At 34.6% G+C, this 14,528-nt stretch overlaps 1 protein-coding gene across 3 annotated transcripts; it reads right to left on the bottom strand.

The window, feature by feature from the left end:
- Window positions 1-201: 201 nt before the first annotated feature.
- LOC131599811 (COP1-interactive protein 1) lies at window positions 202-3,874 on the bottom strand. 3 transcript variants are annotated; one of them, XR_009282925.1, is made up of 5 exons: window positions 3,507-3,871; window positions 3,312-3,423; window positions 1,751-2,400; window positions 849-1,069; window positions 209-559 (listed from the first exon to the last, which is right to left on the bottom strand). XR_009282925.1 is itself a non-coding variant. In XM_058872064.1 (5 exons), exons 1-5 carry the CDS (start codon window positions 3,720-3,722, stop codon window positions 509-511), a joined length of 1,110 nt encoding a protein of 369 aa, XP_058728047.1. In that variant the 5' UTR covers window positions 3,723-3,873; the 3' UTR covers window positions 209-508. The 3 variants fall into 3 exon arrangements, 2 of the variants coding, with proteins under 2 accessions (XP_058728046.1, XP_058728047.1); XM_058872064.1 differs by having other exon boundaries at window positions 989-1,069; window positions 3,507-3,873; XM_058872063.1 differs by lacking the exon at window positions 849-1,069 and having other exon boundaries at window positions 202-559; window positions 3,507-3,874.
- Between the last annotated feature and the right edge of the window lie 10,654 nt (window positions 3,875-14,528).

Genomic DNA, 14,528 nt, shown 5'->3' on the forward strand with positions numbered 1-14,528 from the left:
AAAAAAAACAAACTTTACATGCTTCCGCCAATACATTGGGCGGAGCCTCTTATATTTTACACACTTCCGCCCATTCAATTGGCGGATATTCTATAACAATAAAAAAACGTTTGAAAAGATGGTACATTGAGAATTGTGTTGAAAAGTGTGGTATATTGAGTAATAACTTTTAAAAAGATGGTACAACAATAAAAAATTCATCGCGTTCTCATTTTGTTTCAAAGAAGTGAAATTCAACACAAATTTATTTATTTACTTCATGTGGTTTTTCTATATACATTTGATTGAAAATACTTGGTTGAATGGGGATTGATGCGTCAGTAGATGATGAAAGTGTGCTACAATTTGTGTGCTCTAATCACATAAAGAAGCAAAAAGATACATGTCAACAAAACATTTTTTAAACCACCACTATTTCAAAGTGGTGAGAAGTTATATTGCCCAACAGACTATTCACCACTAGGCAGCTAATCACTATTTGAATCTTCCCAGGAGAAGACATCCATAGTTAGTTTCCCTCGATTCTTCGAACATGACTGCGATTTCTGGAAGAGGAGTCCTGGTTATTTAAAAGAAAACAAATCAACTTTACTATAATGACAATAAGATTAACAAATCCAATGTTTTCCTTAAATGAATATTGAATAAAGCTTTTCCAAGCTAAAAGGCTAACCAGATACATAATTCAGCTAAAATGTGGAATTTCAATGTTAATTACAACAACTATGAACTAACCTATTCCAAACAGAACACTCATTAATCACACATAATTTACACCAAAAAGAACATCATGCAATAAACACATACAATACTAAGTGTGTTTGGATATATGGCACAGAGAGCTTAACGTGTGGTGAGTGCAAAGCTACTGGTTTTAGCTTTTGGTTTGACGCACGCCGTAAAAACCGATGATTCCAAACATACTAAAACATTAGTGGAAAGATATCATCTGTCATATCGTCTTTAAAGATGACTTTAGTTTTGGAACCTTGAAGCTGGAAGAGAACAGTTTGGGTGTCTCGGAGGTGGGAATAACCGGAGTTTCTTTCCTCTTCAATCTTCTTTTCTCCTAGACAACAAAAAATTCATGGGAGGGAAAACAAACAAAATCATAAGAAACACTTCATTTTCAAACTATAAGATTTTTTTGGTTATGATGATATGCATAGGAATGAGAATAGGAAATGATACCCTAGAAATCTCATTATACACTACTTGAACATGAGATAATGTTGAAGCAATTTCCAGATGGCAAAATATAATGGGGCTCACTAATTAGGGAACAGGCCAAACCGACCTTATAAGCATGGCAAGTGAATTTGGAAATGCATGAAATACAGAAATTACAATAATGGTTACAACCACATGTGTCAAAGTTTAGCGAATTTCTAATGGAAAGTATAAAACACCACTGAACATACAGCATATAGATTTTAATATTACTAACATAAAATACACATCTTAACTGATTAACAAAAGGAAATCTGTGTTTTCAAGGGGGGTAATACTAAACAACACATGGTTTATGTGAAGACTATAACAATTGCATGTTCTCGTGAAATTTCATCGCAAATAATGTGTTTTAGAAGCAGACAACAATTCTACCAAGAACAGAATCCAGAGATCTACATCATTGCCCATAAAATAATCAAACATAAACTAATGAGCCCTACAAGCAAAAGGGGATGAGCATGACTGGTTTGTGCAGGAAATAAGGAAGACAAGCAGATAGCAAAAGCACTTAAGATACCTTTTCGGAGAAGTTTGTGGATGTGGAAGCAGGTTCAACAGAAGTACATAATTCTTTGTCAAAAGTTATCTTTCTTCTACTCCTGCTGCTCTCAATTGTTCCAGAGTCACTAGAACCTGCCGTGCAACGCTTTGACAAGGGTTTAACTTTGTTGTTCTTCAACTTTCTTAAAGATTCCAACTCCGCTGAGAGTTCAGATATTTCCTTGTTTAATCTATTTGTTTCCGTGCTTATATCAGCCACTTTACTTTCTAACTTTGATATTCTACTATCCTTTTTACTATTTTCTGTGTCCCTATCAGCCACTTTACTTTCTAACTCTGATATTCTACTATCCTTTTTACTATTTTCAGACTGCAGTTCCTCCATTCTGGATACAAGTGTGCTTATCGTCTCATTTGCCTTTATTACTTCATCTTGTTTACTTCTCAATTTATTACTGTAGTCAGCCTCCATTTTATTAAATTGATTCCACACAAACTTCTTTTCTTCCAACAGTGCTAATAGCTCAGTATTTTGTTCTGCAGCAAGCTTATCATGTTTATCTTTTGTTTCATCCGGAGATGAATTTTTCCCGCTACTTGAGGTACCTTTAACAGAAAGGATATCAAACCCAGCTTTGAAATCCTCTAAATCCTCCTCTGCACCATCTGCAATCAAAAGATGGTGAATATGATGAAGGACACAAATCTAGTTATAACAGTATTAATTCAAATAATAGTTTAAGAGCTTACACAAAAAAACACTAAAAAAAATTAGCAAACCATCATTCATCCCTGTCAGTGAGGATAGAATTACAAGTTACGTCTGTGTATCCTATTAGAATATTAAAAATATCTTATAATATATTTTATATTGATTTTGAGTATCTTAGAGTATCTATTGTTATCATATTTACTATTAGTTATTATTATTATTATCATCATCATTTCGTTCTTGATTTAGAATTGAGCTTATGTATTCCTATAAATAGGAATTAGTATTGAGTCTTCCGTATCAACATGGTATCTAGAGCTTGGTTTGATCCTCCTTGAACCGTCTCAACACTAGTCCATTGTGGAGTTCCCAAACGGTTAGAAATATCATAATAGTTTTCTCTTTCTCGAGCAAGGTTCGATATCACTTATTCGTCTTTGGATTCAGCCACCGTCAAGGCTAACCCTAGTTTATTTTCAGTTTGGAAGTGTTCAACAGACACTATCGTGTAGTCCCAAAGTAGTTCCACGATAGTAATTTCCTTTAGAAAAACTTCAACTATCGCGTTTGACAACTCTACTACCCAACCATAAGATTCTTCGGAATCAAATCGGTCAGTCCATAAAGTTCCTCTCTCAATCACTATCTCATGTGCATTTCTACAGTTGTGAGTCCTGAAGGTGCATAAAGGCTTATTTGTTCAGTTCTAGATGTTTCAGTTTTCTGATTTAGGTGCAACAGTAAAGGTTCTCATTTCAAACTGAAACTATTCTAGTCAAATTCATTGTTCTATGCCTCATATCTAAAACATAACCCTATTGCAAGCAACCAATTCATCAAAATCATGAAAGAAAAACAAACTGACCCAACATCCATTTCAAAACAGAAGCCTCTCTCTCCTTATAACCCATCATCAATTCCGCCTTAAGCGCTTCGTGCACCCGTTTCTTCTCCTCAAAAATCAACAAGCTCTTTATCTACAACACAATTTCAAACCAAAAAAAAAATTAAAAATTTAATTTTTGGGGAAACCCTAAAAATGAGAAATGATTAAATTTACCTGAGAAATTTGATTCTTGTACTGTTTAACATCAGAAGCCCAACGTTGGTTCTGCATTTTCAATCGATCTTCGAGAAACTTCTGCTGATTAGCGAATGATTGAAGCTGGTTTTGCTGATTCTTCACCATCTGAACCAATAAGTTGAACACGTTGCCCCAATTTCGGCGCTCCAGATAATCGGCGTTTGAAGGTTCGGGTTTGTTGGAATTAAGCATCCCGAAATTCAGAAGAAGTGAAGTGAATGAAGAAACAGCGGATAGAAAAAGCGGAAGAGGGGGAAGAGATTTGAAAATAAGCGCGTTTTGGAAAGTCGGGTGCAAAAAATAGAACCGTTGATGTGGTTTCTGTACTTTGTTTCCAAGGGCTAAAATACGTTCTGCACCCCCAACCCCTTTTTGAATTTTTTTAAATCAAGTTATTTTATTTGTTTTTCTATTAACTGTGTGTTGAAGATAAAAAATTTGTTAGCAAAAGACTTTGGTTAATGTCAATTGGTTTTATGACAACAATTGATGGCAATAGTAAAAAAAGATAGTCAGTTGCAATCGTTCAATAGTTTCTGATGATGACATTTGATCAAGAAAACGGTACATCAAATTTTATCAGTCAAATAATTCAAGTTCCAATCGAATGCTAATTAAATATTGAATCAAGTACAAGAAGTTAAGGTCTTAAAATTGTTAAAATGAGAAAATGTGAAAGCTCTCTTGGTCTCGCACTTAACACTTTAGATTGGTCGGTGTATTATAAAAGAGACAAAAGTAAGTGTTGAAGTACTAAGACAATCACACGACGTTACTTTTTAAATCTCTTATATTTTTAATAAACTTCTTATAACCAATCTAAACAAGTATAGAATCAATTAAAAAGTTATTACAATCAATTAGGAAAGCTAACTCACTTCCTTGTTGAATAAGGCTTTGTTCAAATTAATTAAAGTAAAGATAAATGTTTTGTGATCGATTAGAAAAACCATTAATCGGTTAAAGTATATAGTCATTTTAGAGTTTTCTTTTCTAGATTAGGTTTTTGTTTTTGAGGTAGCTTAATCGATTAATAACTTGTTTTAATATATTAACTCATTTATTTGAATCATGAATTATTTCCTTTATTAAGCCAAAATCTTCTTAGATAAATGAGGTTTCTATATTTCGTTTTACACGAGATTTTGAAATAAGAAACCTTTATACTGTTTTTTACGCTCTTTCTTTCTAAAATAAATTTTCCACTAAGGTTATCATAGTCCTAAAAGAGTTAAAAGTCATTCTAAGAGTTGTGATGTATTGATGACGTGTTTAATTTGTTTTACTCAAGAGTATGCTTCTCTGGTTAAATATATTTGTAAAGGATTTGAAAGTTGTAAGATAAATTTGAAAAAAGTTTGGGTAAAGTTTCTTGAGTTAAGCTTGTATAAAATTGTGTTAGTTCTTATAAGGTTTTAAGATAATTGGAAATGTTGCTTACCATCGTGATCTACCTTAAGGCACCAAGGTTCACCAAATCGTTCATGTGTCACCGATGAAGAAATCCATTCCACCAGTTGCTCAACTGCAACCTTTACCCTTTGTTTTGACAAAAGAATTGGATCTGTAAGTTGAACCAGATGTTGTATAGGATTTTCAAACAGATCATGTCGACAATGTCCATGTTTTGATCCAATGTAAGGAATTTTCCAAAATTTGAAGCTTCTTGGGAGTCATATAACTCCTTTGATCATTAGTTTTCTCATTTTCTACATAAGAACACATTAAAACTCGAGGAGGGGAGTGTTGTATAGTAAGTCACCTATTATACATTTATATAGGGGTGGCAAACAGGCATGGCCGCCCTATTTAGGTTTGCCCCGCAAAATTCCGCGAAAAAAATTACATATCCCCACGGTTTTTATTATAACCGAGGTGAAAAACAATTCGGGACACATTTTGAATAACAACTATTGCAGTTTATGTTTTTATTTGTTTATAAGTGTAAACTAAATGATCTATCTCTTCAATTTTCGTAATAACGAAGGGATAAAGTAATCTAATTTTACTATAAAAGCACTTGTTAAACATATTTTATCCTAATATTTACTTATATGTGACCGACCCAGACTCGTATGCATCATTCTTTGGGATGGATTGCAAGACAGGAAAAATCTTCAATGTTCTTCTATCTTGAACAAAACATTTTTTCTGCCCTTGCAATCTATCTCACACAATGGTGTTGATGTTGTTGTTGTATTTTGGCAACAATCCTCAATTAAAGAAGGGGGCTCAACCTTTGAAAAGTACTTAGTTGATAGATTGCAAATGCAGAAAATTATTCTTGCTTCAACTTACACAAAGAAGGGAGATGAACCTTTGAAAAATGCAGAAAATCATTCTTGCTTCAAGTTAAACAAAGAAAGTAGTTCAATCTTTGAAAATAAAATTTCTCATTGTCGTAACAAATAACTTATCAAAAGTTGGATAAGTTATGGAGTTTTTGGTGGAAACAAAGGATATGCAATTAAATCTGGATATCTACGGAGATATTCAGTAATAAGAGCAAAAAAATTTTGTAAACAATTTATTTTAGTATTATGTATAAACAATATAATATAAAAAAGCTTATCCACCTCGGTTTTTTAACGTAATCGAGAGGTATGTGCAAATGTACCTCAAATTTTTTCTTAACCGAGGGTATAGTTAAGTGTGTTTTTTAGGATATTCATTGGCCTTAAACAAATTTTTGTTGTCTATTTAATGGGTATGAGCACTCAAGACTCTGCCATTAGTGATCAACGTGATACCTTAGAGAAATCCATTATAAAAGTACGTTGAATATCAACATTTCTAACTTAAGTGAAACAATTGAAACCTAAAGACGCTTGAAAAAGTTCTATATGATAGATTACAAGAGCAGAAAATTATTTGGGTTTAAAGTTTATTTTCTTAAATATTTATTTGAGCCGAAAATCATATATTTGTATATTGATTTTAATTATCTTACCCTTTTTTCATCAGAAACATATGCATGCAAAATCCATAAAGAATAATCTTGCACCCAACATTTGATCTTCCCCAAGATTCAATAATTCTTTATGAGTTAGTGTTATCAGTCAATTCATGGATGCTCCATATAAAGAATATCTTGAATACGTATACAAAATTTTGAGATACTTGAATACGTATACAAAATTGATTTTTTTTTGTTTGTATTTTTTAAAATAGATTTTATAAAACCGTTTATAACATAAACATACATTATTGAAGACCAAAACTTAGTCAAAATCACAATTTTTTGCAAAAAGTTGTATTTCAAAAATGATTTTTATGAAAATCTATTTGAAATTGCTTCAAAATTAAGTGATTTTTGGAAATTTTGATATCCAAAAAAAGTTTCAATAAATACATCACTATAAGAAAACATCAAAGTTGCAGGGTGAATATGCTAAGTGTTAATTACCCCGCAAAATAACGTACTTTTTGGGTGTTATTCACCCCGCAACGCAACATTTTCTTTTTAAAAAAATTATATCGTTTTTCATCTCGCAACTGATGGTGGGAAATTTAAATTTTTTGAAAAGTAAGTTGCAGGATGAAAAACACGCTGCAACGTTTTTAAGAAAAATGGGGGAAAAATTAAAAGTCTCAATTAATGAGGCGGCAGTGGGGCAGGTGACTGTTCTAATTTGTTCAGACGTTGCTAGGTGAAATTCACGTTGCAACGCTTTTTTATGACACATACGTTGGAGAATGGAAATCACGCTGCAATTCCCAATGAAATTAAATGTTGCGGGGTGAGTTTCACCCAACAACCTTCCTATGTATTCCACCACTTTTGTTTCTCCCCCACATTCCAGAAATCAGTAACTTTTATTTGTAAAATTCTCTCTTTCTCTTCAACACAACCTCTCATCTTTAAACAAAAAACTCTCTTAAATCTCTCATCTTTAAACTAAAAATGTCTCTCAAATCTCTCATATTCAACACAAATAAACATCAAATGTTTATACAATAAATTTTTGAAACTAGTTTTGTTGTTGTTGCTATGTGAATTCGATTTTTTTAAAGATTTTCTTCAAACCCATTTGTTAAGGTATGTGAAAAATAATTTTGGTCTTATTTTATACTGGATTGGATGATTTGGTTTAGATTTTTTTTTTTGAAGTTTGTATAACTGAATTATGGATGATTTAATTTGTGTATAATATGTTAGAAGTCTGCTAGTTAAGTCTGGGTGGAAATAGGAAGCAATTTGAATGAATTATCCTTATCATGTTTAACCATGAATCTTTTATTTTGTCTGAATCACAAAAAAATGAGTGATCAAATATTGTTTCCATTTAATAATTGAATTTTTGTACTCAAAAGCAATGAGGTGACCTTGCACCAAAACAATATCAATGCTCAAATTCGACACATCCATTTCAATAATAAACTATTGAAAAAATCTAGAACCAAAGTGAAGGATAGAAAAACACTTAGAAAGGGGGGGGGGGTTGAATAAGTGTAGCTTTAAAAACTTGACAGATAAAAATAAATTGCACAGTTATTTTTATCCTGGTTCGTTGTTAACTAAACTACTCCAGTCCACCCCCGCAGAGATGATTTACCTCAACTGAGGATTTAATCCACTAATCGCACGGATTACAATGGTTCTCCACTTATTCAGCAACTAAGTCTTCCAGAGTCTTCTGATCACACACTGATCACTCCAGGAACAACTGCTTAGATACCCTCTAAGACTTTTCTAGAGTATACTGATCCACACGATCACTCTAGTTACAACCTGCTTAGATAACCTCTAAGACTTCCTAGAGTATTCTGATCCACACGATCACTCTAGTTCCTTACAACTTAATGTAATCAATTCTAAGAGTATTACAAATGCTTCTTAAAAGCGATAATCACAAACTGTGATATTTCTCTTAACGTTTAAGCTTAATCTCACTAATATATTACAACAGCAATGTAGTGAGCTTTGATGAAGATGAAGATTCTGAGTTTAGATTTGAACAGAGTTTCAGCAAGTTAATATGAGTTGTTTTGGTGCTGGATCGTTAACCTTGCTTCTCATCAGAACTTCATATTTATAGGCGTTGGAGAAGATGACCGTTGAGTGCATTTAATGCTTTGCGTGTTCCGTACAGCATCGCATTTAATGTTATACGCTTTTGTCAACTACCTCGAGCCTTGTTCACGCTGTGTCTACTGACGTAGCCTTTAGTAGCTTTTAACGTTCCTTTTGTCAGTCAGCGTAGCTTGCCACTTGTACTTTCTTCTGATCTGATGTTTGTGAATACAACGTTTGAATATCATCAGAGTCAAACAGCTTGGTGCATAGCATCTTCTGATCTTCTGACCTTGAAGTGCTTCTGAGCGTGATACCATCAGAACTTCAGTGCTTCTGTTCTCTTGTTCTTCTGATGCTTCCATAGACCCATGTTCTGATTCTGCTTCGACCATCTTCTGATGTCTTGTCAGACCATGTTCTGATGTTGCATGCTGAACCCTTTGAGACAAAGCTTCTGAGCGCTGAATTATGCGTACTCTTTATATATTTCCTGAAAAGGAAATTGCATTGGATTAGAGTACCATATTATCTTAAGCAAAATTCATATTATTGTTATCATCAAAACTAAGATAATTGATCAGAACAAATCTTGTTCTAACAATCTCCCCCTTTTTGATGATGACAAAAACATATATAAATGATATGAATTTGCGATCAGAAAGAACAGACGGCAAAAGACAAATTACACAGCTATAGAATAAGCATATGAATATGTCTCCCCCTGAGATTAACAATCTCCCCCTGAGATAAATAATCTCCCCCTGAAATAAATACTCGAAGAACTTTAATAAAAGACTTCCCTGATTATTTCGGTAGAGACGATCATATAAGCTTCTGTCTTCAGAGAATTCATAGCTTCTGACTTCTGCTTCCATTGGACAGCTTCAGAACTAGAATTTCCTTAGATCCCTAGAACACTCACAGCTTCTGATTCCTGCTTCCATCTAGGACAGCTTCAGAACTTGAATTTCTTTGATCTTCTGAACATTCACAGCTTCTGATTTCTGCTTCCATTCAGGACAGCTTCAGAACTTGAATTTCTTTGATCTTCAGAACATTCACAGCTTCTGATTTCTGCTTCCATCTAGGACAGCTTCAGAACTTGAGTTTTCTGGATCTTTAGAACATTCGCAGCTTCTGATTTCTGCTTCCCTCGGATAGCTTCAGAGCTTTGAATTTCTACCAACATCACTTCATGCTAGATTTGTATCAGAACATTGTTGAATGTACCAGAGCATCATCAGAGCATCTCTACATCCTGAAATGTTACAGAACAAAAAAACTAAACGACAAAAGTCAGCATGAACGAGTCAGAACATAAAATGTATATTCGAACACATTATATGTATCAGAGCCATATAGGCTAAAATAATGTATCAGAGCAAATAGAATTTTGTCAGAACAAATAGACAAATATGGATCAAATTCTATTATCAGTGCTTCTGATTTCTGAAGCTTGACAGCACTCAGCTTGCTTCAGTTTCCATGGTTTTGCTTCTTGTGTTTGCTTTGAAGATTCTCTTCACTTCTTTATACCTGCACAACACTTAAACCATATAGAACTTGCAGTTCTTGTTAGTGAATGTGTGGGAGCTTTACCCAGCAACTGATAGATTAATCAAATCATTTATCATTTATCTTCTCCCCCTTTTTGTCATAACATCAAAAAGAATATATCAAAAGATTCAGATGAATAAAACGACAAATAAAATCACTGGAATGTAAAACAAGGAAAGTTTTCATTTATAATCAAAAGATATTACATGAAGATGTTTAACAAGCAGATGCAACAAGGAAAAGAAAACTACAAAGACCAAAGCCTAAGACCCTAGCTAAGACAAAGTCTGTGCCAGCATGCCATGAAGGAGTGAAACGCCTCATTGACTGCTTCTTGGGCTTCCAGGCGAGGGGTCAGGGAGACTTGGTTCTGATGCAGATCTTCCACAATCTTTATCAGAGACAACATTCTCAGCGGGTGAAGATGAAGAGATTTCTTCGGAATGGGTTGAGGGAGAGGAAAGGTTAGATGAAGAGGAAGTTGAGTCTAGAAGGAAACAAGATGAGGAAGAAGATGGAGATGATGGAGGGCTTTCACCAGGGGGTTGAAACACACGTCTAGAATAGTTTCCAGATAACATTGCTTCGAATGGATTCACCTTGAGAGGGTCATAGGTGATCTTTATCTTTTTGGGTTTGGAGGGAGATGTTTCAACAGCTTTCCTCTTTTTGTTTTGATCTTTTCCATGGTTTCCTGGGCTTGATGAAGGATTCATGATGGATTTGCAGATAATGAACAGGTAGGGTTTGATATGAATGCAAAAAGATAGAGTGAATAGAGAAAATATGAGAGGGAAGGAGAAGTGTTTGAAGAGTATTTAAAAAAATAAATAAAATGAAACGAATGATGAATAGCATTTAATGTTACGTGACATGAGGAGAGATAATAAAGACAAATGAGGTGACTAGCACAGTTACCTATGGTCGGTGTCCCTTCAACTGCACGCGCGCTTATCCATGAATAGTAACGACAGGTTTACCATCCCGAGATAAAACGTTACAGCTGTTTTGCTTTAAAAGAGGTTCTGAATCAACTTAGACAATGAAACGTTAGTAATAACCGAATCATAATTTCTAAGATTTCAATCAGAACTTCTGATTTTAAAAAAAAATTCACATTCATTTCAGAAGATACTCATACATAAGAACTTCTCATCTTCTCATTCTGGGCATAAATCCATACTGATGTTCTTCAGAATGAACTTAAACCTATCTTCAGCCAGGGGTTTTGTAAAGATATCAGCCCATTGATGGTCTGTATCCACAAAGTTTAAAGATATAACACCCTTCTGAACATAGTCCCTTATGAAATGATGTTTAATCTCAATATGTTTAGCTTTTGAATGAAGAATAGGATTCTTAGATAAACATATAGCAGAAGTATTATCACAGAATATAGGAATGTTACTCTCAAATATCTGATAATCTTCCAGCTGACTCTTCATCCAGAGCATCTGTGTACTGCAACCAGCAGCAGCGACATATTCTGCTTCTGTCGTTGATAGAGCAATAGTTGCTTGCTTCTTGCTGTACCAAGAGATCAAATGACTTCCAAGAAATTGGAAACTTCCTGAAGTACTTTTTCTTTCAATTCTGTCTCCAGCATAGTCAGCATCGCAGAATCCTACTAAGTTGTATTCTTTAGATTTTCTGTAAACTAAGCCAACATTAGTAGTACCTTTCAGATACCTTAGAATTCTCTTAACAGCAGTTAAATGAGATTCTCTAGGATCTGATTGGAATCTAGCACACAAACAAACACTGAACAGAATGTCAGGTCTAGAAGCAGTCAGATATAGAAGAGATCCAATCATACCTCTGTATAACTTCTGATCTACCTTCTTACTTACCTCATCCTTACCTAGGATGCATGTTGGATGCATAGGAGTTTTGGCTTCTTTGCAGTCTAGAAGATTAAACTTCTTCAGAAGTTCCTTCACATACTTGGTTTGGTGAACATACGTTCCTTCTGATGTTTGATTTATTTGTATTCCAAGGAAATACTTGAGTTCTCCCATTATGCTCATTTCAAACTCAGCCTGCATAGACTCAGCAAACTCATTTCCAAGTGTAGCATTAGATGTTCCAAAAATAATATCATCTACATATATTTGACAAATTAAAATATCCCTTTTAAAGGTTTTACAAAAGAGAGTAGTGTCCACTTTTCCTCTAGTGAAACCATTATCCAGAAGGAAAGAACTTAAGCGTTCATACCAAGCTCTGGGAGCCTGTTTCAATCCATACAATGATTTCTTAAGTTTAAAAACATGATTAGGAGACATAGAGTCTTCAAAACCAGGAGGTTGATGGACATAAACTTCTTCATCTATATAACCATTTAAGAAGGCACTCTTAACATCCATTTGATAGAGAGTGATGTTATGTTGAGTGGCAAATGAAATTAATAGACGAATAGATTCTAACCTGGCCACTGGTGCAAAGGTTTCTGTATAGTCAATCCCTTCTTGCTGACTATAACCCTGAGCCACCAGTCTGGCTTTGTTCCTTACCACTTCACCTTTCTCACTGAGCTTGTTTCTGAAGACCCATTTTGTGCCGATTATATTGAATCCATCTGGTCTAGGAACAAGATCCCAAACATCATTCCTTGTAAACTGATTTAGTTCTTCTTGCATAGCAATTATCCAGTCTGGATCTTCTAGAGCATGATCAACAGAAGTTGGCTCGATCAAAGATACAAGACCTAATTGACAATCTGCATTGTTCTTAAGGAATGCTCTTGTTCTGATTGGATCATCCTTCTTTCCAAGAATGACATCTTCTGAATGACCAGAGATGAGTCTGGATGATCTTCTGACAGATGGTTCTTCAGAAATGCTTAGATTTTCCAGAGAAGCTGATACTTGATCTTCCGATTCTTTGCTTCTGAGAAGCTCTGCTTCTGATGCGTTGCTTCTTGGCTCAACAACTTCTGATATATCAATATCCCAATCTGCAAAATTATCAAACTGCTTTGGTTTTTCAGAACCAAGCTTATCATCAAACCTGATATTGATTGATTCTTCTACAATCAATGTTTCAGTATTGTATACTCTGTAGCCTTTTGAGCGTTCAGAATATCCAAGAAGGAAACATTTTTGTGCTTTGGAATCAAACTTACCAAGATGATCTTTAGTGTTCAGAATAAAGCATACACATCCAAAAGGATGGAAATATGAAATGTTGGGCTTTCTATTCTTCCACAATTCATAAGGAGTCTTATTTAGAATAGGTCTGATAGAGATTCTATTCTGAATATAGCATGCAGTATTTATTGCTTCTGCCCAGAAATGCTTAGCCATATTGGTTTCATTGATCATGGTTCTGGCCATTTCTTGCAGAGTCCTATTCTTTCGTTCTACAACTCCATTTTGCTGTGGAGTTCTAGGACAAGAGAAATCATGGGCAATACCATTTTCTTTGAAGAATTCTTCAAAGGATCTGTTCTCAAATTCACCACCATGATCACTTCTGACCTTTATGATTTTACACTCCTTTTCAGATTGAATCTGAATGCAGAAATCAAAGAACACTGAATGAGTCTCATCCTTGTGTTTCAAGAATTTTACCCACGTCTAGCGGCTATAATCATCTACGATGACTAATCCATATTTCTTCCCTCTGACAGATGCTGTTTTGACTAGGCCAAACAGATCAATGTGCAAGAGTTCTAATGGCCTTGAGGTAGAAACAACATTCTTGGACTTGAATGCAGGTTTGGAGAACTTGCCCTTCTGACATGCTTCACAAAGAGCATCCGATTTGAATTTCATATTAGGGAGTCCTCTGACCAGATTCAGTTTGTTAATCTGAGAAATCTTTCTCAAACTAGCATGACCTAATCTTCTGTGCCAGACCCACTGCTCTTCAGAAACAGACATAAGACAAGTCACCTTCTGACTCATAAGATCTTGCAGATCTGTCTTATAAATGTTGTTCTTCCTCTTGCCTGTAAATAGGATTGAGCCATCCTTCTGATTTACAGCCTTGCAAGACTCTTGATTAAAGATTATATCATAACCATTGTCACTCAATTGACTGATAGATAAGAGGTTATGTGTTAATCCTTCTACAAGAAGTACATTAGAAATGGAAGGAGAGTTACCAGACTTTATAGTTCCAGAGCCAATTATCTTGCCCTTCTGATCTCCTCCAAACTTGACTTCTCCTCCAGACTTAAGCACCAGGTCTTGGAACATAGACCTTCTTCCTGTCATGTGTCGTGAGCATCCAGAGTCCAGGTACCATGACATGTTGTGCTTTGTCCTTTTTGCAGTCAAGGATATCTGCAATAGGAATAATCTTATCCTTAGGTACCCACATTTTCTTGGGTCCTTTCTTGTTAGATTTTCTCAAGTTCTGATTGAACTTGGGTTTAACATTGTAAGCAATAGGAGGAACAGCATGATAATTTTTAATGT

This window comes from Vicia villosa, linkage group LG4, assembly GCF_029867415.1.
Source record: "Vicia villosa cultivar HV-30 ecotype Madison, WI linkage group LG4, Vvil1.0, whole genome shotgun sequence".
In the NCBI taxonomy this organism is placed as follows: domain Eukaryota; kingdom Viridiplantae; phylum Streptophyta; class Magnoliopsida; order Fabales; family Fabaceae; genus Vicia; species Vicia villosa.